The sequence below is a fragment of the Diabrotica virgifera genome, chromosome 6 (assembly GCF_917563875.1).
Source record: "Diabrotica virgifera virgifera chromosome 6, PGI_DIABVI_V3a".
Lineage (NCBI taxonomy): Eukaryota > Metazoa > Arthropoda > Insecta > Coleoptera > Chrysomelidae > Diabrotica > Diabrotica virgifera.
Window position 1 is genome coordinate 140,002,572 of NC_065448.1, and position 26,463 is coordinate 140,029,034.

The following is a 26,463-nucleotide window of genomic DNA, read 5'->3' on the forward strand; positions in this document are numbered from 1 at the left end:
TTGACAGTTTCAAAGTGTCACGAGAGCAAAAATTCTATATTAATTTCAGAGGTCGAGTGCAATTTGTTGTGATTATTTCATTATTTCATGAATAAAACTGTTCAAAACCAAAATTTTATTGTAATTTATTTATGTAAGTACCATTAAACACACAGTTTTTATAAATATTTGACGATTGAAAGTCATCACTTTTATAATTTTTAAAACATTAATTGTCATTAATGTCACTGAATGTATTTTTTCGTAGCAACGAAGGGCATCTGACGTACTATACTTAACGACGGGAGATTATCAAAAATTATCGATTTAATTCAGATTTCTGTAGCTTTCTATTGGTCAGAATCTCCTATGAATGAAATAATCAAAAATTGTCACCTTAATTTGCATTTCTGTAGCTTTCTATTGGTGAGAATCTCCTATGAATGAAATAATCGCGTTAATTTCATTAAAACAGGAACACAATAAGATATATTTGAAATAAATTAGTAAATAATATCTAAATATTAGTTTATTGCATGTATTATAATTACTTTAAGGCCATATTAACATATCTAAATTAACACGCGTGCGGAAAAGTAAAAACCTCGTGCGGAAAAGTAACACTCGTGCGGAAAAGTGAAACTTTCTAAACTAAAATGCGTGCGCGAAAGTAGACATTTTTGCACGTTCGTAGAAAAAAATATATGACTAATGTACTTTAAGGAAAAATGAAAAGTACATACATTTAACCCCTCATCCCCCAGAATTTAAATGCATTGTTTTTCTTCTGCAATACCTTTTAATATAGTGTTATTTCTACTTTCAAAAAGTTGAAAGGGTTTAAAATGAATGGTTTTTGTAAAAAATGTGATCAAATTATAGAATGCATTTTTAAATTTTCTTAAAAATCTTCCTTTTTCTCCATTTAATTCGAAAATAAAAATGTTCCACCCCCGAGAAGTGGTGGGAACCGGCCCCATGATAAAAGAGCCATAGCATATAGGATAGACTTTGAACTAAGAGATTGGGCTACTCCCAAAATTTCATTAAAATCCATGCAGTAGGATAGAATTCGGAGGTAATACCTTGTTCTTAATCTCGCGCATTGACTGGCGTAATAGAAATAGAATGAAATGCAAATATTGCAAACTATTAATTTCTCAGAAAAATGAACTAATTTGAAATGAAAGTATGACTATAATATTCTATTGATTTATGCAATAATATATACGGTACGTTCCATGTCAAATCACTCAGGCAAAAAATTTTGGATCTCCGATTTGTCTGAAAATTGGTATATAGCTTCTGCGGGACGTAAAAATAAGATATTTAAGGTCAAAAAATGTTCTTCTTCGTTTTTTCTCAAAATGTTATTTTATGCGATTTTACAGTGATTTGGTGTTTATTTAAACAAATTTGCATTTTCTGTCGTAAAGTATCAATGAAAAACATAATATTTTAATAGAAAGGACTCAAAAATGTCATTATATGGCATTATAACAAGTTATTTTGAATCAAACCAAGTTTTTGATCAAATTTTATAGTGTAAAAAACGTTAAAATACCGTTTTCTTACATTTTCCTCCATTCCCAAAATACGTCATCATCGATTTGGCTGAAAATTTGCCCACAGATAGTCAAAAGATAGGACTTTAAGTGGTTAGAAGGATTTGAATTATATTACACTACCAAAAAAGTTACATGCAGTAATATCAGACTCAAAAGTATATATTAGTCCAGTCGGGAGATCATTTGACCTTGAATGCCGAGCTGCCCAAAATTTTATTTTTCTGATCTTTAGGTGAGTCAATAGTAGCCTAAATTTAAAATCACGAATGAATTCCTCCGTTACGTTAGCCACCATCTTGATTTTAAAGGAGAACCTGTTTTGCTCAATATCTCCGCCATTTTTAACTTTTCGACAAAAATGGTAGGAACTGAACTTGTTCCAAATAAATCGTATTTACAATTGTTACAATTTCTTTTTAACAATTTTTGTCGTGAGGTCGATATTTTCGAGTTAATTGTACTTACAGTAGACGCCTATATTTTCGACTATAATATTGCATGTAACTTTTTTGGTATTGTAATATAATTCAAATCCTTCTCACCACTTAAAGCCCCATGTTTTGTCTATCTGTGGGCAAATTTTCAGCCAAATCGATTATGATGTATTTTAACGTTTTCTACACTATAAAATTTGATCAAAAGCTTGTTTTGAATCAAAGTAACTTGTTATAATGCCACATAATGACATTTTTGAGTCCCCTCCATTAAAATATTATGTTTTCCATTGATACTTTACGATAGAAAATGCAAATTTGTATAAATAAACACCAAATCACTGTAAAATCGCATAAAATAACATTTTGAGAAAACAAGAAGAAGATTTTTTGACCTTAAATATCTTATTTTTACGTCCCGCAGAAGCTATATAGCAATTTTCAGACAAATCGGAGGTCCAAAATTTTTTTTGCTCCAAAATTGAGTGATTTGAATGGAATGACCCATACATGTGTGTGTCTCCGAAATATGGCATCAAACATTTTCTTAAATGCAGGAATCAATGATGTGTAGAACTATAAAATATTTTCAAGTATACAAGGTGTTTCTAAAATATCAAAATAACGAGTAGCTTTGCTATTTTTATAGAATGCCAGTATCTAGTACGATAACGTTAATAGATCGGTACGATAAAGTTCGCGGGCTGCCCTTCCGTCCAGCGTTTTTAATATGTTATAGCCTTATTTTTTAACAATATTGCTGTATTAATATTGTTGCTAAACAGGTAATTTTTCATTGTATACCAAGTGGACCAAATTGTGTTTTTTCTTAAAGTTCGCAACACCCTGTGGAATATTCTAGCATTTGTAAAATACTGAAATTAAAACCGAACTATAGCCTCAGGTTTTCTTAATATTCTGTTTTTTTGATTAATTCGCTTATGTTGGATAATAAAAAAGTTAGGATAAAAATTAGTTTACTTTAGCAACTAACTGGCCATGTTCTTCATCAGTACTTACAGGGTGTTTCTAAAAAAGTTCGACAAACTTTAAGGAGTAATTCTACATGAAAAAATAATGACCGTTCGCTTTATAAACATATATGTCCGCAGATGGGTCTGAATCCCCCGTATGGAAAAAAAGTTGATTAATATCAAGCTGAAAATTTGTTAATAGCCCAAGGGTGTCTAGTCGGATAAACTTTGATATCTGGGAACACTGGAACAGGGGCAGTTTTAATTGTGGAACAGGTTAAAAATTTGGAACGGTCAGAGCATGAAAACGCCACATTTATTTTGTCTGACAGAACAGACTTAAACTCTCCGAACAGAGATTAAACTCTCATGCAAAAATCAGACTTGTATTTATCACCTGTCATAATCCCTGTCATTTGACATATTCTACATGTTCCACTCATTAAAACGCCCATTTGGTGATAAATAGCAGTCTGATTTTTGCATGAGAGTTTAATCTCTGTTCGGAGAGTTTAAGTCTGTTCTGTCGGACAAAATACATGTGCCGTTTTCGTGGTCTGACCGTTCCAAATTTTTAACCTGTTCCTCAATTAAAACCTCCCCTGTTACAGTGTTCCCATATGTCAAAGTTTGTCCAACTAGACACCCTTAACCTATTAACAAATTTTCAGCTTGCTATTAATCAACTTTTTTTTCATACGCGGGATCCAGACTAAGATGCATCGTTTGCGAGATACGGGATGTTGAATTTTTTTCTTACAAACTGACGACTTATTTATTGCTCTAAAATCGGTTGATATGCAAATGAAATTTGGAAAGTTTTAAGATGTAGTTATTGCGCATTTTTTGACATAATTAAGAATTTTATATTCACCATTGGCGTGCATATGGGTAATATGACCCGTATGCGCGCCAATGGAAAATATAAAATTCTTAATTGCATGTCAAAAAATGCGCAATAACTATCTCTTAAAACCTACCAAATTTTATTTGCATATCTCAACCAGTTTTAGTGCAATAAATAAATCGTCAGTTTGTAAGAAAAAATTGAACATCTCCTATCTCGGAAACGAAGCATTTGCAGACATATGTTTGTTTATAAAGCAAACGGTCATTATTTTTTCATGCAGAGTTAACCCTTAAGTTTGTCGCACTTATTTAGAAACACCCTGTGCTGATGAAGAACATGGCTAGTTGTTAAAATACCTAACTTTTTTACTATACAACATAAGCGAATGAATCAAAAAACAGAATGTTAAGAAAACCTGAGGCTATAGTTGGTGTTAATTTCGCTGTTTTATAAATGAGGCTATAAATTTTATAAATAAGGCTATAATATTAAAAAATTCACTTAAATCGGACAACAGGTTTAGGAAATTCGAGACATCAAAATGATTAATTTTGTGGCCCGCCCGTTTTCTCTGACACGCTCTGTAATTTAGATATTTTCAAGTCTTGGGAATATTACCCTCGTGTTTGCATGATTTCTTCAGTTGGGAGCGAGTTAGCGCAGCTCAGAGAATGGTTTGGATGCAGCTCAACTGAACTCTTTCGGGCTGTAGTGTCAAAAGTTAGAATAGCAATGATGATTGGCAACCTTCGTCGCGGAGATGGCACGTAAAGAAGAAAAGTAACGTATTAGTATAATATAATATTTATGGATAACCATCGAAGGCCGACATCAACCAAAAAAGAAGATTTTCTAGTGACTTGCTTGGGTGTGAATGTCTTTTAGTTTACTCCTTCTGATTTAAAAACCAGGTATAACTATAAAACCGTGACCAGTCAAAATAGCCCGGTCAAAACAGCCCCGTCAAAAAAGCCCCGTCAAAATAGCCCGAACACAAAATAGCCTCGACAAAATAGATCGCACACAAAATAGCCCCGGTCAAAACAGCCCCGGCTAAAATAGCCCCGGCTAAAACTTTTTTTAATTTAAATTATTTGACAAAAAGGAAGAATGTATTTAATTTATTTAATTTAGAATGCATTTTACTGTTGCCCGAAAACAGAAAAAAATGTTTATATCATAAATTAACATTGATTTTCGCTTAACTTAAATGTTTAAACTTCCAAGAGGCAGGAAAGACAGGTAAAAAATTAGCCCTGAGAATAAAGTTTATTAAAAAATTTAATTTGAATTTGGTTTTGTTTTTACATAGGCAGAAATTAAAATAATTGAGTAATTAATTAAATTAAGAATTTACTAATCAATCTAATAAAACAGATAAAGTAGAGCATAACAGTATGCAATTTGGTTAATTCAAAATACATTTTACTGCTCTCAGAAATCAGACAAAAACCTTTATATCACAAATATACATGGATTTTCGCTTAAATTAAATGTTTAAACTTCCAAGAGGCAGGTGGCTGGCGGGAGCTGGCTTAAACATTGAATTTAATCGAAAAGCAAAACACATTTAATCGAAACAGAAGAAAGGGTTCGAGTTCTCTGAAAAGACAATTTTTATTTAATGTGGTTAAGATAAACATCTGAATAGAGGATAATTACCATTTCCGATAAATGTATTTTTAAGGAATTATTTCATGATGAATTCTGAAGGGAGCTTTTTTTTCGGGGCTATTTTGTCGGGGCTATTTTGTCGGGGCTATTTTGTCGGCGGGCTATTTTGTCGGCGGGCTATTATTCCGCGGCTATTTTGTCTGCAGGCTATTTTGTCGGAGCTATTTTGTGTGCGGGATATTATGTCGGGGCTATTTTGTCGGGGCTTTTTTGACGGGGCTATTTTGACGGGGTACCCTATAAAACAGAATAGATTTCAAACAAACTTCATTACAATTGTGCGACAATTTGAAATTAAATTTTCTGTACCAAACTGTTTGTTCTCTGTATTTAATCCTCAACACAATTACGATATGGTTTTACTTGAAACAATGTTGTTGTAAACACGTATTTTTACTGATTAATATATTTCGTTTTCAACGAATTTCGCATTTAGAGGAAAATGGGTTACATAGTCGCAGGTTACAATTAAACAAATGAGCGTTGATTAATGTAAACAATTTTTAGTTAATTTTGAATTTACGTCATTACGTTTTACAGCTTCATTATGATTAATGTCTGGTAACGTATGGATTACTAATTTACCTGTCCAATTTAATTTTAACAAAATCCGTTACTGTCAAATGGGTAATTACACATGTTAGTGGTCTATACATTTATCCATAATTAAACTAATGAGTACCTATCATTTATTTTTCATTAAAGCGTGCATTTTACCTCAAAAATTGTGGTACTTATAAAGGATTCGATTTTTTTATATAAATATATCTACCCTAAGTTTGTAATATCAAATATCTTATCAAATAAAAAATATTAATAAAATTTGTATCAGTTTTTAAATCAAAAATGTTTTCGAAAACAAAAAACTAAGCGTATGTTTGATTGTTTATTTTTAAAAAGATATTTGAAAATAATAATAATGCATACAATTAAAACTAAACTTGCATCCACAGAAATTGGCCCACTTTAAGATTTTGACTTTAACTATTTTTTTTAGAAACTAGTTATTACTCATATCAAAAAAAAGGGATGTAGGGCCGGTATTTCCAACCTCACTTAAGCCAAAGCTTACTTTAAGCCTTTGCTTAAATAAATGCCTGTATTTCCACTTCAATTTGAGGCTTAAACCAAATAATTTTAAGCTCGCGAGGTAGTTTTGAGTAATAACGTTATTATTAGATTATTAAATAATAATATATTAATTTATTAATCGTAATAACGATTAATAGAATTCTTACTACTTTTGGAAGGTGTAGGCACATGAAAATTATTTATTTCTACAATGCTTGCTAGGTATATTTTATTTACAAAAATAAACTTACATTCTAATTTGACATTTAGGAATATATGCAATAAACAAAATTACAAAGACTGATCTATATTGCTTATGCAAAATAACAATAAAAATATAACCAGAGAAAATATAGACAATAAACTAACAACACATGTACCATGCACACAAAATTAAGTGAAGTAAATGACATTGATACATATGACAAGATAAAATTAAATGTCAACAGTAGTGGTTTTTACCTCAAAACAGTTAGTTTTGGCATTTTGACATATTCAGAGTTACCAAACCAATTAACTTTACAGTTGTGCATCAGTTTAGTTAAAGAAATGATGTAAATACGGCACCCAGCTTAAGCTTCTTCTTAACTTTTGAAATTGTCAGCCACTAATTCCCAATGAGAGATGGTTTAAACAAGAATCAAATAGGCTATTTATAAAAACAATAAACAGAATGAGGTCAAATCACGCACTAACCCCAGCATACAAACACAGCATAGGTATCAGTGATAACCCATATTGCGCCTGTGGTGGAATGGGAGATCTACAGCACCTCATATTGGAGTGTGGACTGTACAGACAAAATATTAAAGTAAGGTATGAAAAGTTAATTGATCTAAATTGTCCTTTACCTGTCAATTTAAACGAAATTCTTTTTCCAAAAAATAAGCAGACGTTACAATGTCTTTACGAATATGTAACGTCCTGTAAATTTAAATTTTAAATAGGCTTAGATAATAAAATTATAAAATTGTAAAAATATCACACAAAATTGAAAAATGTATCCATTAAGATAGTATAACACTCTGTAAATTTAGATAATAAGTAGGCTTAGATATTAACTTAAAATTGTTATTGTAATACCATACAAAAAAACACAAATAGTCTGGCTAATTGGCTCTGTCAAAGCCATTAATAAAAAAAAAAAAAAAAAACTTTTGACATAGGCTTAGCTAAGCAAAAGCTTAAGTAGCTATTGAAATACCGGCCCTTACTGTTAGAAAGGTGATTTATTATGCTTTAATATGAGTATAGATACATGTATGAAAATTTATTTCGAAATCTTATGTTTAACATTGTAAAATTAATGCATCAAGCAAACTTTTTTTTTATTGCTAACACAAAAAGGATATTTGACCATTTAAAATTTAGCAATTAATGTTTTAATAATTGGTATGTCCTCCTCTTACACTACTATACGATTACGCATATTATATCTAATCAAGTTCGCTATTGTTTCTTGTGGGATGTTAAGCCACTCTTCTTCTACTACGACAATAAGCTCTGGGATCTATGAAGCTATGAAGTCTACTATGACTTCTTTGTTTTAGCTCATCCGATAAATGTTCTATGAGATTGAGAACTGGACTGCACGCTGGCCTTTCCATTACCCGAAATTTGACTTCGGTATTTTAATCTTGCAAGATTTTTGAGGTATGCGGCTTACATTGTCCTACATTAAAAAATAGATTCGTGCCCAATGTAATAAGGTACAACATGCATTGCTAAAATCTGCTCGATATATCTAGTTCCCTTTAAACCTCCTCTCACGTGAAGATTGTTACTTCTACGTGAAGATGGTTGCTCACTCGTCCCCACATCGCTCTCCTCGTCTACAGTACAGTTTGTTTCTTAGGCCGCTATCATAGAGGCATATTCTGGTCTCGTATGAGAACAGAACAGATCCCCATTGTTCCAACTTCTCGGTCATATGATTCCTTGCAAAACACAGGCGTGCTTGACTATGAGCTGCAGTAAGTCAAAAACTGACCAATCGTAGAGTCAGATTACTTTCCTAAGGTCTTCGTCTTACTGTTCAGGGACTAATAACCAATCCTTTTACTTCACAAAGCTGCTATTGCAATTGAACGGCATTAAAGTGACGATTTTCTAATATTATTGAGACAACCAAGCGATCATTACGAGCATTTTTTGTAAATCGTTTTGTACCTGTTCCAGGTCGTCTACGAAAAAATCCATTCTTCTCATAACGTTGTAACGTTCATCGAACCGCGGCGAGTGTCATATCCACTTGTACAGCAACAGAGTTCGCTAGCTAAGTCCATTTTCTATTAATCCAATAACATGGGTGGCTTTCTCTTACGTAGTATCCATTAAACTTAAACACACTTGAACACTAATTAATGATAAAAAACTAACAATATGTAATTTTTAGTTGCTTATTTTGACAATTCTTGTTATCGTTATAAACATCAAATAAACACTTTTCTATATTTAGGGTTGTTACGCATACACTGTGTCCGTAAAGTATGGAACAAATTCTTTTTTAGCTAAACAGAGCATTTTAAGAAATAATCCTGAAACACGTCGATTTATGATTTTAATTTACCGTATTTTAAAATAATATTCTAATATACAGGGTGAATTACTTTCGAGTAATGACGTCACCGTCATTTTTTTTAAATGGAACACCGCCATTTTGTCTCAATTTTCGGATTACTCTAGCTGAGCTGATTCCAAAAATGTATCACATGTTGATTCAAATTGGTACAGGATGGACAAAAATACAATAGTTTTGTGTGTGTTCATAAAGTAACGCGTTAGTTAAATTAACCATATTATCAAAAAAACTTATTGTCTAGCGGACAGGATATGATGAAATACATGACTTTATAAATTTTCGAACTGCAGCCCTTGCTGTATTTGACAGTAACCCAAACGTTGTACAAATTCTTGTTAAACCTTGTTTATTGTGTGTTGAGAAATATTGTTTATTGCTGTACGAATTCTCTGTTTTAATTCTTGAATATTTGCTGATTTCGTTTGATACACAACATTCTTCAGATGGCCCCACATAAAATAATCCAAAGGATTGAAATCTGGTGACCTCGCTGGCCATTCAATAGGTCCACGTCTACCAATCCACCTGTTCGGAAAAATTTCATCTAGGTACCTTATAACATCTGCAGCATAATGTGGAGGTGCACCATCCTGTTGAAACCATAAACTTTCATCAAAACCTCCAGGATTACGTCTGCTGGGAAACAAATTAAGTAAAGTAGGTACGAGATACCCCCTTAAAAACTCAAGGTACGTTGCCCCGTTTAAATTACCTTCGATAAAGTAGGGTCCGATAATTCGATTTCTTACAATTCCAGCCCATACATTTACCTTTTGCGAGTATTGTGTATGATGCTCACGCATCCAGTGGGGGTTTACTTTTGCCCAGTATCTACAATTCTGACGGTTAACCTCGCCATTTAACGTGAAAGTGGCCTCATCAGAAAAAATAATGTTTTGCACCAAGAGAGGGTCTCGGTGGCAGTTATCCATCATTGCTTCGCAAAATTGAATTCTTCTATCGGGATCATCTTCGTTTAATTCCTGCACAAGTTTGATTTTATAAGGATGCCATTTTTCAAGCTTTAATAGCTTGTGTACCGTTGTTTTGCTAACACCGATATCGCGACTAACTTTACTCACAGAAGTGTGCGCATCTTCTTCAAAACTAAGTAAAACATCTAATGCTGTATCAGAATTTGCAGAGGGATGACCTGATTTCCGTGCATTTTCAACCGTACCAGTTTCTCGAAATTTCTTTTCAATCTTCCTGACTGTTGAACGCGTTATAGATCTTTCTGGATATTTATCATTAAACAAATTGCACACTTCCATCTGAGTTCGTGATCTGTCTCCATACCCAATCATTATAAGTATTTCAATTCTTTGCTTTACATTTAACTCCATTTCTACTTCAAATTAAATCTAAGCAATAATTAAAACATTCACAAATACCAAAAATATTGTAGTACTAAACTGTCACTGAACATCAATAATTTACTAAACAAATAATGACATTTAACAAAAACATAGCCTACTATGTTTCTTTTAAATTGATAAGAAATAATTTCTTTCATATTCTGTCCGCTAGACAATAAGTATTTTTGATATTGTTAGTTTAACGTGGTCTAACCAACGCGTTACTTTATGAGCACACACAAAACTATTGTATTTTTATCCACCCTGTACCAATTTGAATCAACATGTGATACATTTTTGGAATCAGCTCAGCTAGAGTAATCCGAAAATTGAGACAAAATGGGGGTGTTCCATTTAAAAAAATGACAGTGACGTCATTACTCGAAAGTAATTCACCCTGTATATTAGAATATTATTTTAAAATACGGTAAATTAAAATCAAAAATCGACCTGTTTCAGGATTAGTTCTTAAAATGCTCTGTTTAGCTAAAGAAGAATTTGTTCCATACTTTACGGACACAGTGTATAAATGATAAGCAATCCATGACAAATTTATATTGATATATTATTCGCTCCGTGCGTGACCACGGTTGGGATACACGAAACTGTGCCAGCTCCCGTAGCGGCGAAATATGACAACTTTGGCGAATAATGATTGAATAATAATTTTTTTCAATCGATATTTCGCTTACCTTATTATTGCCGTTTTGATTTTTATTATTTATATTCATATTTTCGTAATGACTTTCTTTCCTTCCCCGATCTGGTGGTATATTCCTATCGTCATCTATTTCCATTTTGTGTTACACACACACCACAAAATTACTAGTTCAATAGACCGAGCTAATGTTAAAATCTGGTACTAATAATTCACACTGCCTAATTGCTTTCGATGTAAACTTAATTAATGTTAACACCGACAACTAAACTATAACGAAAAAGTGAATAAAAACCCTTAAATTGATATTTTCTTCAGAAAACTTCCAAATATCCGCTTTTAAATTTGACCTTTATTTGACTTTCGAACTTATTTTTTGTATAATAAATTTTATCAAAAATGCTAAATAAATATTACATTAACGTTAAATATGTCATATGTGTATCATATGTTTAACGTCAAATTGTGATCGCCAAAAATTTCAGGTCACTTGGCTAGGTGTCGCGTCAGTAATGCACGGAGCGAATAGCGTCTTAAATTATCTTTAAAACAGTGTATCGTTTTTTGTTTAATACAAGTAATCAGTTTCAGTGCCAATTTGTATGCACACAAATTTGTAATTTTTGATACTAGAGTTCTTTGTCCAATAATAAAAATAAAACCATCAAGGAGTTTATCTAAAATATAAATTCCAATATATGTATGTATGTACACAATCCCATCGCTAGGTAATACCCAACAGCACTTTTAGTGCAGTCACTGAAGGTGGATATGAGCTATTACCTCCGATTTCGTTGAACCTCCATCGATTTGCATGAAAATTGGTGAGTGGTGAGAGGATATCTCAAGGAACAAAGGTGACATGGTGCCAACTTGCGCTTTTACCCTGGGGGTGGATGCCACCCCTCCTCGGGGATGAAAATTATTTTATTAAAAATAATCCCACAATTCGATAGAGGGACAAATTATAAGCAAAATTTGTTATATAAAGTTATTAAAATAAATCAAAACTTTTTGAGTTATTAAAGATCAAAGATTTTCATTTTTCGTGAGAAAAATGCATGTTTTTAACCGATTTTCATAAATAACTCAAAAACTATAAGTTTTTAAAAAAAGTTGTAATTATCAACATTGAGGCTAATAAAAAATCAAATAAACTCCTTACTAGACAAACCTTTCTATGTTAACTAAAAGTAAGTTATAGGTAATTGAATGTATATTTCTTTCGTCGAGTACCCAAATCTAAGTATTCAAGCTTAAATACCGGCAAAATTATGCATTTTGTAACATAAGCTTATTAAACATTTGTCAAAGTTCATAGAAATATCTATCAAATAAGCCCTCGAACAAGTTGATAGCATTAAAATTTATGCACCAAAAATGTTTCAAAATGTATCTTTTAAAAATTTTTCCAAAAAATGTTATTGTTTTTTTTTTTGTAAATAACTCCGTTATTTGTTAAGACATCAGGTTCACCTAAAAACTAGTTAAAAGTTGATTCCAAGAGCTATTAAAACATGTCGAAATTAGTCTTTTAAACGTCTCAATTTTTTAACAATAAAAGGTTAAATGGCCCCAGTTACATGGTTCTCGCAGCAAAATTGAAATTTTAAACGTTACTATCTCGGTTAATTTTTACTCTACGGAAATAGTAAAATGGGTATAGTATTTGGAATATAAAAAACTAAAATTGTTATATATTATATTATTTTTTACGTATATTGAGCATTTTTGGAGTTATTATAAAAAAAATGAAAAGTACGATAATTTTAAAAAATCTGATTTTTTTTTTTTAAATTGTACCTTTTCTTCAAAAATATGCATTCTTAACCGGTGAAAATTGTTGAAATCATTAACTATGTCAACCTAGAGAAATTCTTGTGAGTATCAGTGGTGTAGCCAGGAATTGGCTTTGGGGGGCCCACCGGGGGGTCTGGGGGTATGGAATACCCCCAGGCAAAAGGGGGGTCCGGGGTCCACCCCGGAAAATTTTTGAAAATTAGACCTTGAAATAGGCGTTTGGGACTCATTTAAGCATCAAAATCTTAGGTTACAAATAACTTTATTATAGTTTTCAATTCCTCTCGAAAAGGAAAAATCAACGACATTTTATTTTGTTGATTAAAACTTTAGGAAAGATGTAAAGTTGTATGTTAATGATCCTTGAGTCATAATTTGATTGATGCTCTGTCATACTGTATACTCTACCACTTTCTTATTGAAAAATACTCATATTTTAACAGATCAAAACCCATAAATATTACAAGTAATGTTCATAGAAAGGTTTCAAAACTCAATAAAATTTTTTATCCGTTCATAACATTTATTATGTGCACAAAATTAGCAAGTTTACTTTCAATACAATCCTGAATTGGTAATACATATGAAGATGTACCCTACTAATGGAACTGCAACCTTCTTGGAGTTCTTGTGTATTGGCAGATGATTTCTTCTGTCTTCACTTGCAAATCTCGATGTATGGATAAGAGTGCAAGGGAAGTGAGCCTTTCTTCACCTATTGAATTTCTTAAATAGGTCTTCAGTCTTTTCAGTGTTGAAAATGATCTGGAAAATTAAAAAAAGCTGGAATCTTTTGAACTTTAAAGTGAGGTAATGAGTAATATTACTGACAAGCTGTCTAGTATTATTAAAAATTGTTACAACTTCAATAAATTACAATGAAGAAAGCATGTTACTAAAACAACAAAAATAACGATATTAACTATTTATAGTTCAAAGTAAACTCATCAAAGTTTATAGGAAATATTGTATAATAATTTACCTTTCAACTGATGCTGTTGTGACAGGGAGGACTGCCAATATACCAAGCAGAATCTTCATGTTAGGAAAAGCATCATCTTCGTCCTTCAAAGCCTTTAGCACTGACGTAGCAGCTTTAGGCGTAACCTGGGCAATCTTCCAGTGGCTTTTCCATAACTCCCACTCCGCATTCAAGATGTCCCGGTTTGTGTGGACCAAATCGGATTGGTAAAAATCCAAGGCAGGCTCCAGATAAGTGAACTGCCTTTGTTGGATATTGCAAGGAAGTACACTGTCTAGGCCAATTAACACATCTTTGTGGCTGGTGAATCTTTCGGTCAGTGAAGATGATATTTCGTCAATATACGGGTAAAATATAGATCTCCTGTAATACTCCTCTGGGTTGTTGGCTTCTATGTTCGATCTAAATCTTTGTGTGCCTACGACTCTCGGGGTTTTTGGTTTGATACCAAGTTTCTCTCCCATATCTTCAGCTCTTCTATACAGTTGTAAGAACTCTTTGTCGCCTTCTTTTCTCATTTCGGAAAATCTTTGTTGTACCAACTCAATCTTGAGCATAGCTGAACTCAAGTCGATCGACTCTTTTTGCAAATACTTGGATACTATGTATGTCGAAGACATCATTTTGTTCATAATGGTCAAAGTTATTATGAAGTCAAATTTGCACAAGCATGCATGGAAACTGGATGCGTTTGATCCGTGCTCATCACCCCATTCAATGACTTTTTCTAAAGCACCAACAATGCACTCAAACGATTCTTGGAATACGCTGACAGCATCATGCCTCTCTACCCATCGTGTCTCTGAGGCGCTGTGGAGTGTGCTGTTGTCTTTGCCTGCAGCGGACAGGGCATCTCTCAGGACTTTAGTGCGCCGTAAGTCAATACACGTAAAACTTTTTTATGATTTTTTTTATGATTTCTACAATGTTTAAAATTTTATAAATTTCGGGGGGGGGGGCGGCCCCCTTGGGCCCCTTCCCTGGCTACGCCACCGGTGAGTATTACTACTACAAATTTTTATTTTTATGGAAATGGCGTATGTTTTATTTTTCTCTTTTTCCTAAAAAAATCGAAAGGGTTCTATTATATTCATCATAACTTGCTTAATTTTGATGCTATTAACTTCTACTGGGGCTCATTTGATAGGTACCTACTCCAAAGTACTTTGACAAGTGCTTAACAAGTATATTCTATAAAATGCATCGTTTTCCCGTTATGTAAGCTTGAATACTTAGATTTGGGTACTCGTCGAAAAAAATATACATTTAATTACCCATAACTCACTTTGAAATAACATTAGTTTAATCTTTTAAGTGGGAAGTGTATTACATTTTTATTATCTTTAATTTTGGTAATAATAGTTTTTTTACAAAAGCTTATAGTTTTTGAGTAATACGTGAAAAACAGCTTTAAAACATGCATTTTTTTTAAGGAAAAATAAAATTTTTGATATTTAATAACTCAAAAAGTATTGATTTATGTTAATAACTGTATATAACAAATTTTGCTTAGAAGTTGCCCCTCTATCGATTTCTGGTATTTTTTTTATTAAAAAAAATTTCACCCCCGAGAAGCGGTGGCATCCACCCCAGGGTAAAAGCGCAAGTTGGCATCATGTCACCTTTGTTCCTTGAAGTATCTTCTAACTACTCACCAATTTCCATCAAAAACGATGAAGATTCAACGAAATCGGAGGTGAAAACCTTCAGTGACGCCACTATTTGTCTACTCTTTTATATTGAGATTATTTCAAATTTGATCATGTTCAATTAGGTTATGAAAATTTGCATGAGGAGATCGATGTCAGTTGCAAAATAACATCACATTTTTAAGCGTATCTCATAAAATGCAAATTATTTTAATAATTTTTGCATCAAAATAATAAAATATGCATCATTACATAACTTCTAAATAACATGGTCGCTTAAAGTTAAATTAAATGACATAAATAGATAAAGCAAGCGAGGGAACTGTACAATAAAATGAGAATAATATATTCATTGAATATTCAGATCATTCTAATGGCATATTTTTATAGTTCTGATGATATTTTTATATATTTTTTATATTTTTCAATATTTTTCAAGGAAATATCTAGAATTGAACGATTTTATGTATTTATTTATTATTTCTAAGCGATTACATTTTTTAAGAAATTATAGCCGTTTTAATATGCTTAAATTCTTGTTCTCCTAATTTGTATCTTGAAAAGAATTGGTATTCGTCCGATAACCAATTCTTTAAAAAAAAGGCTAGGTTTTCAATCTAATAGCAAATAAATTAATACTAAAAATATTACTCTACATCTCACCAGATTGAAAACAATGGGAACCTTCTCTGGTAACACCTCCGAGACTTCTAAAATTTGCATGCCATAACGGATGCTGAGACTAAAGAATATGAGGGAATTTTATTTTATTTGAAAATGGTTTTCATTTTTAATTCTTCTTTATTTTGTTCTACCTGTTTTTGCGATAGTCCAATTTTCTAATCTTAATTTACTTTTGTATTCTTTTACTTGCTCTTTTCATCTATTTGTGATTTTTCCTAATTATTTGTTTCTCTTTTCCCCAACGTCACTTTTTGCTAAATCTTAGCAATCCTTTATCTTCCTTTTTTCTGTATATATGCCATTATTATCTTATTCCAATCAATTTAACAAATCTTACTTTCTCCTCCCTCTTTTGTCAGTTCTATTCTTACTGCTGCTTATTACTGCTGCTTACTGCTGCTTATTGGTCATTTTTTTATTTTATATAAGTAGTCTCAGTTTGGTTGTTTGCTTATATTTTTGTCCTTTAAAAAAACAAGTAATTGGACTTTGTAAGTCCTAGGTGTTCACCCAAAGTAATCGAAAGTAGAACTGGAAGTCGATATTTGAACTCTTCGCGTAACTTTGCGTCGAATAATACGATTTTACCAATTTTGAGTCATTGTTGCAACTCCAAAACCGGAAGTCCGATGTCAAATTTCTCATCTTTAATACCATCTTTGGGTTATAAGCTTTCATTCGACACCTCATTTGTCATTATATCTGTATTAATAATGGAGGAGTTGTCTTCGCGGATGGACAGACAGATGGACAGACAGTCATGAAACCGGAAGTATATATTTGTTTTCGTTTTGCGAAGAAGCGTCGAAGAATAGATCGCTTGTACTATTCCGGTCACTTTAAAGCAGTACTTCTGGTTGTATTTCTAAAACCGAAAATCCTAGGTCAAATTTCTCATATTTAGTACCATCCTTGGATTATAAGCTTTCATTCGACACCTCATTTGTCATTCTACCTGGTATAGTGACGGAAGAGTTATACGGTCGGACGGACAGACGGACAGATAGCCTGTCAAATTGCTCTCATTTATTACCATCCTTGGAATATAAGCTTTCATTTGACACCTAATTTGTCATTCTACCTGGTATAATGACGGAGGAGTTATATTCGCGGTCGGACGGAAATACGGACTGACAGCCTATGTCAAATTTATCACCTTTGGCACTATTCTTGGATTATAAGCTTTCATTTGACACCTCATTTGTCATTATGCCTGGTATAATGACGGAGGAGTTATATTCGTGGCCGGACGGACAGACAGCCTAGGTCAAATTTATTACTGTTAGTACCATGCTTGGATTATAAGATTTCATTTTACACCTCATTTGTCTTTCTAGCTGGTATATTGACGGAGGAGTTATATTCGCGGTCGGACGGACAGACGGACAGACAGCCTTGGTAAAATTTCTCGCCTTTAGTACCATCCTTGAATTATAAGCTTTTATTTGACACCTCATTTGTCATTCTACCTAGTATAATGACGGAGGAGTTGTGTTCACAGGCAGACAGAGGGACAGACGGACGTGGATAATTCAAAGTTTTCACATTTTTTCAAAATTTTGTGAAAACAATATATATATATATATATATATATATATATATATATATATATATATATATATATATATATATATATATATAAATATATAAATAAATAAGCAAAATCATTGGCTAATACTCGTAAAGTGAATGTGAATTTAGTTGGAAATATATAAAATGATGAAGGGTCATCATTCCATACATTTCCATACATTTATATATATATATATATATATATATATATATATATATATATATATATATATATATATATATATATATATATATATATATATACAATAATATATAAATTAAAAAAAATTGTGAACGTACCATTAATATTTGACAGTAAATAAATAATATTAAATTCCTTTTGACTCTATGAAAGAGAACAACAGTATGACACAGAAGCATGTGTCGAGATGGTACAAATTTTCTACAATTGAATCAACAACAAAGGATTGCGTACGATACTCTGGTAGAAGCTGTAAACATTGGATATGGGGGAATTTACGTTCTTGTTTGGGATGCTCCGGAAGGAACAGAAAAAACATCTAATCATATACTTTTAAATAAAAAATATAGTAAATAACATACCTTTTGGAGCGTGAGCTCCTTCTTGAAAACCTCCTCCTAACTGACTCTGTTCTTGTCCAGTTATGGCTACCCCTCGTCCAGGAATTACATGTCCAACCAACTAAAAAATATAATTTACTGATTATCTGCTAGTTTAATCAAAATTCTTAGTAGAGGCGTGGGCAAGTAACCAAAAGTGGTTATGTAGAGAAGTTTTTGAAACTGTTTTCTTGTAGGATGCCTAATATAAATATATGTTTATATGCGATTAAGCTACAATCGATTGTAATGAAAATTAATTTTTAATTAATGGTTGACGTTTCGACTTCCACTCCGGAAATGGTTTTCAAAAAATATTATTTTAAAAAATGTGCTAAACTACTAAAAAGTTGTAAAACGTTTATTTTTTTTAACCGACAGACCGCCATGCTTTGATATATTATATCAAATTTTTCTATCAATACATCTCTCAGAATTTGTACCTCAGACATAGCTGATGTCATTATTCAATCAGTTGATGCCAGTATCTAATTAATCAATGGCTGATGCCATTAATCAATAATTGTGGCTTAATCTCATATTATAAGCATATTATTTAAAATCAAGTAGAATTAAGATTAGAAAAATATCTTGTTTACTGAAGATAGTTAATAGTCTAGGCGCCAAATAGAGATCACCGTGTCCTTTTCAATTCTGATGGACAAACTCAACGGTTTCTTATGGATTTTTGGCTGCTGGTTACGAATTTCGATGGTGGATTTTGATCCGAGTGGTCAAAAAAATTTTATAACCAATTTAGTTGTTTATAAATTGTTTATTAGGCTCTGGTTCATAAACTAAAAGATGTAAAAAAGAATGTTTCAAATAAAATTTGTTCGTTAATAAAAAACAAAGAAAAAAGCGTTTACTAAACTTCAATCCAACAATTAGAACTCAAGATATTATAAAATTAGTAAATGAGCCTTAAAAGATCTCATTTTAAAGCTTTATTATTAGGCTTCCAAACAGAGTTTGTTAAATTACTTGATCTTCATTTCTTTTAATGTTATACCCATTTGAAGTTATAATTTTCTTAAAAAAATTGTACATTAATTTGTTTATAATGGTTTCAAGCAAATTTAAGCTATAAACATTTATACTTTAATTAACAATAATGATATAAGAACTCAAAAGGAACATTTTGAGCTTAATGTTTGTAAGTTTATTTTTGGCCAAGATATCGATATTTTAATAGTGCGCTCTGAGGCGCAAGATCGGCTCACCGCGTAAAGATTCACGTGCTAACTTCTCGATGCAAATTATAATTTCTGTGTATATATACGTTATCTTCATCTTTCATTTTTGAAGATCCTACTAAAATTTTATTATATAATTCTTATAATTAAATCATCATACTGTACCTCGTATCACCTTTCATTCTATTTACTTTGTCTTCTATTTTTTGTACAAAATGGAAAAAAAAAACACTAAAAAGTAATATTTCAGAAATAGAACTAAAAAGTACGTTGATATTATTTATTAATACTATTTTTACAAACTTTTTGTTCCATGCATCTGAATCGAGATATACAGGGAATCTCAGCTTTTTTACATCTGCATACGTTCTTAGAGCAATTTTTACAGTTACATGGTGGTACTAAGTCTGTTCTTGTAGGCAGTAAAACTAAAACTTTCTGGGGATTCAGAGTCTAATTATCTATATGATATAGATATAATCTATATCATATAGATATCCAGTGGATAGTGGATAGTATCTATATAAAGTGGATCTAGTTCTTTTGTAGCATCATCAAGGCACGTCAATACGCTCGTTTTATATGCAATGATGATGGTTCAAAATATCTCGATCCATTTTTATATGGATATCACATATTGGCTCATTTGGATGTGTAGAAGCCGAGTTACGATCTATAAAGCGTCGAAAAATACTTGACTGTGAAACGATGTTGCGCCTCATAGCGCGCCATTAAAATATCGATATCTTGACCAAAAATAAACTCACGAACATTTTCTTCAGCTCAAATTATTCCTTTTGAGTTGCTCTTTCATTATTGTTAATTAAAGTATAAACGTTTATAGCTTAAATTTACTTGAAACCCTTATAAAGAAATTTTTACAATTTTACAATTTTTTTAAGAAAATGATTACTTCAAATGGGTATAACTTTAAAACAAATGAAGATCTAGTAATATAACAAACTCTGTTTGGAAGTCCATTAATGAAGCTTTAAAATGAGACCTTCTAAGGCTCATTTGGGTGCAGTTACGATCGATAAAGCTTCGAAAAATACTTATTTTGCAATTTTCAATTTGCATTGTGCACTTATTTTACAATGACTTGAGTTATAATTGCTGGATTTAATGTTGTTCTGAAGCTATTTTCTTGTTTCATTTTTACAATTTTAACTATTTATAATGGGAAATAAGCCACAATATTATTAAAAAATGATTTTTATTAACGTTTCGACGCCCAAATCGGGTGCCGTTGTCAAAATACAAAATATTACTAACATAAACAAAAATGTTGTTGCTTAGTAAAAAAACTCTTCTAATAATTTATTTAATTTGACTCATTTATATCGGCAATTCAGATACATATGATACATTTTAAAGTAGAAGACTTTAAAATGATATTGCCAATATTTATGAGTTGCGTTCCTGGGACGACTTTACTGAAAGATAGTTCATTCGATTACATGAAATCAACTCCAACTCAAGAATATCCGTCACAAAAAAATCATAGCATGTGATCTGTCTTTAAAAAGACAACCACATGCAACGGTGACATTAAAATTCTCGCGTTAGAGATCTCATTACGATGTCGGGATAGTATCACGAGGTTTTTCCTGGTTTTCCCTCGTGATTTACTATGAGATCTCTAACGCGAGAATTTTAACGTCACCGTTGCATGTGGTTGTCTTTTTAAAGACAGATCACATGCTATGATTTTTTGTGACGGATATTCTTGAGTTGGAGTTGATTTCATGTAATCGAATGAACTATCTTTCAGTAAAGTCGTCCCAGGAACGCAACTCATAAATATTGGCAATATCATTTTAAAGTCTTCTACTTTAAAATGTATCATATGTATCTGAATTGCCGATATAAATGAGTCAAATTAAATAAATTATTAGAAGAATTTTTTACTAAGCAACAACATTTTTGTTTATGTTAGTAGTATTTTGTATTTTGACAACGACACCCGATTTGGGCCTCGAAACGTTAATAAAAATCATTTTTTAATAATATTGTGGCTTATTTCCCATTAAAAATAGTTAAAATTGTTGGATTTCAGTTTGGTAAACGCTTTTTTCTTCGTTTTCTATTAACGAAAAATTTTTATTTGAAACATTCTTTTTTATCTCTTTTAGTTTATGAGCCAGAGCCTTATAAACAATTAAATTGTTTATAACAATTTTTTGGCCACTCGGATCTAAATCCACCCTCGAAATTCGTAATCAGCAGCCAAAAATCCATAAGAAACCGTTGAGTTTGTCCATCAGAATTGGAAAGGACACGGTGACCCCTCTGGCGCCTAGAATATAAAAACAATTTACAATTTTTTACTAAATTAACAGATCTAAATTGACGAGCAATTAATTGATAGATCCCAAAACACATTCTGATTGATCAATTGATCGATTATTGAAGCAAGTGTTTCGGGATCTATCATAGTGATTGATGAAACATCAAACGTAGTTAAAAATTTAATTTATATTACAATAATTTGTAGCTTAATCCCATATAAAAAATATAATATTTCACTTTGACTAATATAATTACAATATTTGGTTTAAATTTTTGAAGTTATATTTCTTTAGGCGCGATTGGGAAAAATGTTGAGAGTGAATTTTTATAAAAATGACAGTATGAAGTACGAAGTAGGCGCACACCGACAGTATGAAGTTAGTTGCTAAATTTTTTAGTTTAAGATGAATAAGAGTTTAAATAAAATAACTAATTTTTGAATTTTTGGTATTGTTTTAATAATATATTTTGAAATTAGTAAAAATTAAAATTAGTTTAATATTTAACTGAAATTCAAAAAAATTGTTTAAAATATGTTTTTCTACAACCGTGTTAAAAATGCAATTTTTAGCACTCCATACGAGCGTTAAAAATGCTACTTTAAGGCACTATAGGTCTGGATCCCGCGTATGAAAAAAAAATTGATTAATAGCAAGCTGAAAATTTGTTAATAGCTTAAGGGTGTCTAGTGGGATAAACTTTGATATATGGGAACACTGGAACAGGGACAGTTTTAATTGTGGAACAGGTTAAAAATTTGGAACAGTCAGACCACGAAAACGGCACATTTATTCTGTCCGACAGAACAGACTTAAACTCTCCGAACAGAGATTAAACTCTCATGAAAAAATCAGACTGTTATTTATCACCTGTCATAATTCCTGTCATTTTTATCATGAGAGTTTAATCTCTGTTCGGAGAGTTTAAGTCTGTTCTGTCGGACAAAATAAATGTGCCGTTTTCGTGGTCTGACCGTTCCATATTTTTAACCTGTTCCACCATTAAAACTGCCCCTGTTCCAGTGTTCCCCTATATCAAAGTTTGTCCGACTAGACACCCTTAAGCTATTAACAAATTTTCAGTTTGCTATTAATAAACTTTTTTTTCATACGCGGGATCCAGACCTACTAGTACTTTAAAATAATTTTAAGGCACTGCAGCTCGTATTGACCGTATAGACAATTTTGATGTAATGTCAAAAAAATATAAAAATGGAATGTCAGTAAAAGTTTTTGTAGATATTGTCCTGTAATTACGTTTGTAGAAAAAATATTGTATGATATGCGTGTTAAAAAGTACATTTTTAAGGCACTCATGTGAATTGCCGAACTCGCTATCGCTCATTCTGCAAACTTTCACATCCGTGCCTTAAACGTGTACTTTTAACACTTATATCATAAATAACTATTATTTCTTTGAAATCATATAATAGAAGTTATCATCATTATTTTTGCCTTATCCCTATGCGGGGTCGGCTTTCCTAATTGCATTTCTCCACACAATTCTATCTTGGGTCATATCAATGTTAATTCCATTTACCAACATGTCCTGCCTTATCGTCTCCCCCAGGTCTTCTTTGGTCTTCCTCTCCTACTCCTTCCAGGAATCTGGACTTCATCTATTCTTCGTATTGGGTGATTAACGTCTCGACGTTGAACATGACCAAACCATCTTAACCTATGCTCTCTCATTTTGGCATCAATTGGTGCCACACCTAGACTTCCCCTAATATACTCATGTCTAATTTTATCCTTCTTTGTCACTCCACTCATTCATCTAAGCATTCTCATTTCCGCCACATGCATTCGTTGTTCCTCTTTATTTTTTACTACCCAACATTCAGTTCCGTACATCATAGCCGGTCTTATGGCTTTTTTATAGAATTTTCCCTTCAGCTTCATTGGAATTTTTCTGTCATCCAACACACCACTTGCTTCTTTCCACTTCATCCATCCAGCCCTAATTCTACTGCATGCATCTCCATCTATTTCTCCATTACTCTGTAATACCGATCCTAGGTACTTAAAACTATTGCTTTTCACAATCATTTCACCATCCAAAGGTACCATTTTATTTGTAGTAGCTCCATCTTTAAATGAACATTCCAAATACTCTGTTTTTGTCCTACTAAGTTTTAAACCTTTTTCCTCCAGAGCTCCACTGTCTCCACTGTTCCAGTTTTTGTTCCAAGTCTCTTTCACTATTTCCTACTAACATGACATCATCAGCATACATTAAGCACCATGAAATGTTACCCTGTAGTTTCGCAGTTATCTGGTCCAAAACTAATGAGAATAAATACGGACTAAGCACAGAGCCTTGGTGCAATCCTACTTTTACATGAAATTTATCAGTCTCTCCCACACCTGTCCTAACACTAGTCGTTACTCCCTCATACATATCCCTTACAATCTTTACATATTCACCAGGGACTCCTTTCTTATTGAGTGCCCACCACAGAATCTCTCGAGGAACTCTATCATATGCTTTCTCAAGATCAATGAATACCATATGAGCGTTTGTTTCTTTACTCCTGTATTTTCCATCAACTGCCTTATAATGAAAATTGCATCTGTTGTTGATCTACCCTGCATAAAGCCAAATTGATTCTCGGATATTTCGGTCTCTTCACGTATCCGTCTATCAATTACTCCTTCCCATATTTTCATGGTGTGGCTAAGTAGTTTTATAGCCCTGTAGTTTTTACATTGTTGTATATCTCCCTTGTTTTTGTAAACAGGTACCGGTATACTGCTTCTCCATTCGTCTGGCATTTGTCCGACTTCCATAATTCTATTAAATAGACCTTGCTAACCACCTTGTTCCTGTCTCCCCCAATGTTTTACATATTTCCCCAGGAATATCATCTGGTCCTACCGCTTTTCCTTTCTTTATTTTTTGAAGCGCTTAAGCCACTTCTTCGTTGGTTATTTTGGTGACCATTGCTGCTACTGTCTCCGTTGACTCTACAGGCTGTCTGTCAAATTCTTCATTTAATAAGCTGTCAAAGTACTTTCTCCATCTCTTTTTGACATCCCTTTCGTGAACTAGTATTTTATTATTTTCATCGCGGATATATCTAATCTGATTAAAATCTTTTGCTTTTTTTGCTCTCTGTTTGGCTATTTTATATATCTTCGTTTCGCCTTCCCTGATATCAAGTTGATCGTATAGGTTTGAATACGCTTCTGCTTTGGCTTTTGCTACTGATACTTTCGCTTCCTTTTTCGCCACCATATAGTTTTGAAGATCTGTGTCGGATCTGGTTTCTTGCCACTTTTTATATAATTTTCTCTTCTCTTTTATTTTTCCTTGTACTTCGTTTGACCACCACCAAGTCTCTTTATCCTCAAACTTTTTTCCTGACGTTTTCCCAAGTACTTCAATAGCATTATCTCTAATACTACTGGCCATTTTTCTCCAAATTGTATTAGGGCTTTCTTTCATGTTCCAACATATTTTTTGTACTATTCTTTTCCTGAATAGACCTTCTTTTTCATCTTTCAGCAGCCATCACTTGATTTTTTTGTGGTCCTCTCCGATAAAATTATATAATAAAAGTATAACTTCTAAAGTGCGTACAAAGTGCACACACATTCTATTTTATTTTTAAGCTACTGAAAATCAATGTATCATAAAATTATTAAATTTAACTTAGTTGCAGTTCTTGAATACCTTATTAAAATGTAAATGTTAAGATTTTTACTGCACCAATCTTTTAGAATATCCCATTATAATATATTATGTTAGAAATCCGTATATCAGTAGGTTTAAGGGACTAAGTACCTATTAACGGTTAATAAAAAATACAGTTTTTTTTAAAGACATACATTTATTAAGACGATCGGTACGTTTTTTCGGCTGCAATGCTATTCAAATGGGGATTCATTTTTTTTTCGAATCCTGAGAAAACTAATAAGTATTTTTAAAAAATTTAAACGCAGAATGAAAGATTACGTTATTAGCGAGGGCCGAAAGTCCCTGTGAACTTCTATATTGTTTATTTTAATAAGGTACAGGGGTGAAAAACTAAGAGAAAATTTAGTGTTATTTTTAATTTCAAATATCTCATTCAAAATAAACTTTTTATTTATTCTAAGGGACTTTCGGCCCTCGGTAATAATTTAGTCTTTCATTCTGAGTTTAAATTTTTCAAAAATATTTGTTGATTTTTTCAGGATTCGGAAAAAATGAACACATGTCCTTGGTAATATTTTCCAAATCTATCTTTGTTATACAACGCACTTAGTCGAATAGAATATTGTCAGTCAGACACTGACAATCAGTGACAATTTTAAATAATTATTTGACATGAATCGGGAATATTTTTAGTTGTTCATTAAATAATAATGATATATAGTGTATTTGATAAATAATTGATTTAAGAGGTGAACTTTATAAAAAGTTATTTATGGCGCACACCTACACCCCCTACAAGCGACACTATATATACACGAAATTTTCGATTTTCTAAATCTGACTGAATTGAAAATTGGGCCAATTCCCATCTTAAAGTTCAGGAAAAGACTCACCCATTCATATGTCAACCATCCATTTTG

The 26,463-nt window shown here is 32.1% G+C and overlaps 1 protein-coding gene across 1 annotated transcript in view; it reads right to left on the reverse strand.

Moving 5' to 3' along the window:
* LOC114325320 (uncharacterized) overlaps positions 1–26,463 on the reverse strand; it is a 170,132-nt gene that overhangs the window by 20,007 nt on the left and 123,662 nt on the right. The window contains exon 5 of the mRNA XM_028273363.2: positions 18,399–18,498. Coding sequence (XP_028129164.1) covers positions 18,399–18,498 — 100 coding nt within the window. The remainder of the gene's footprint in view (positions 1–18,398; positions 18,499–26,463) is intronic.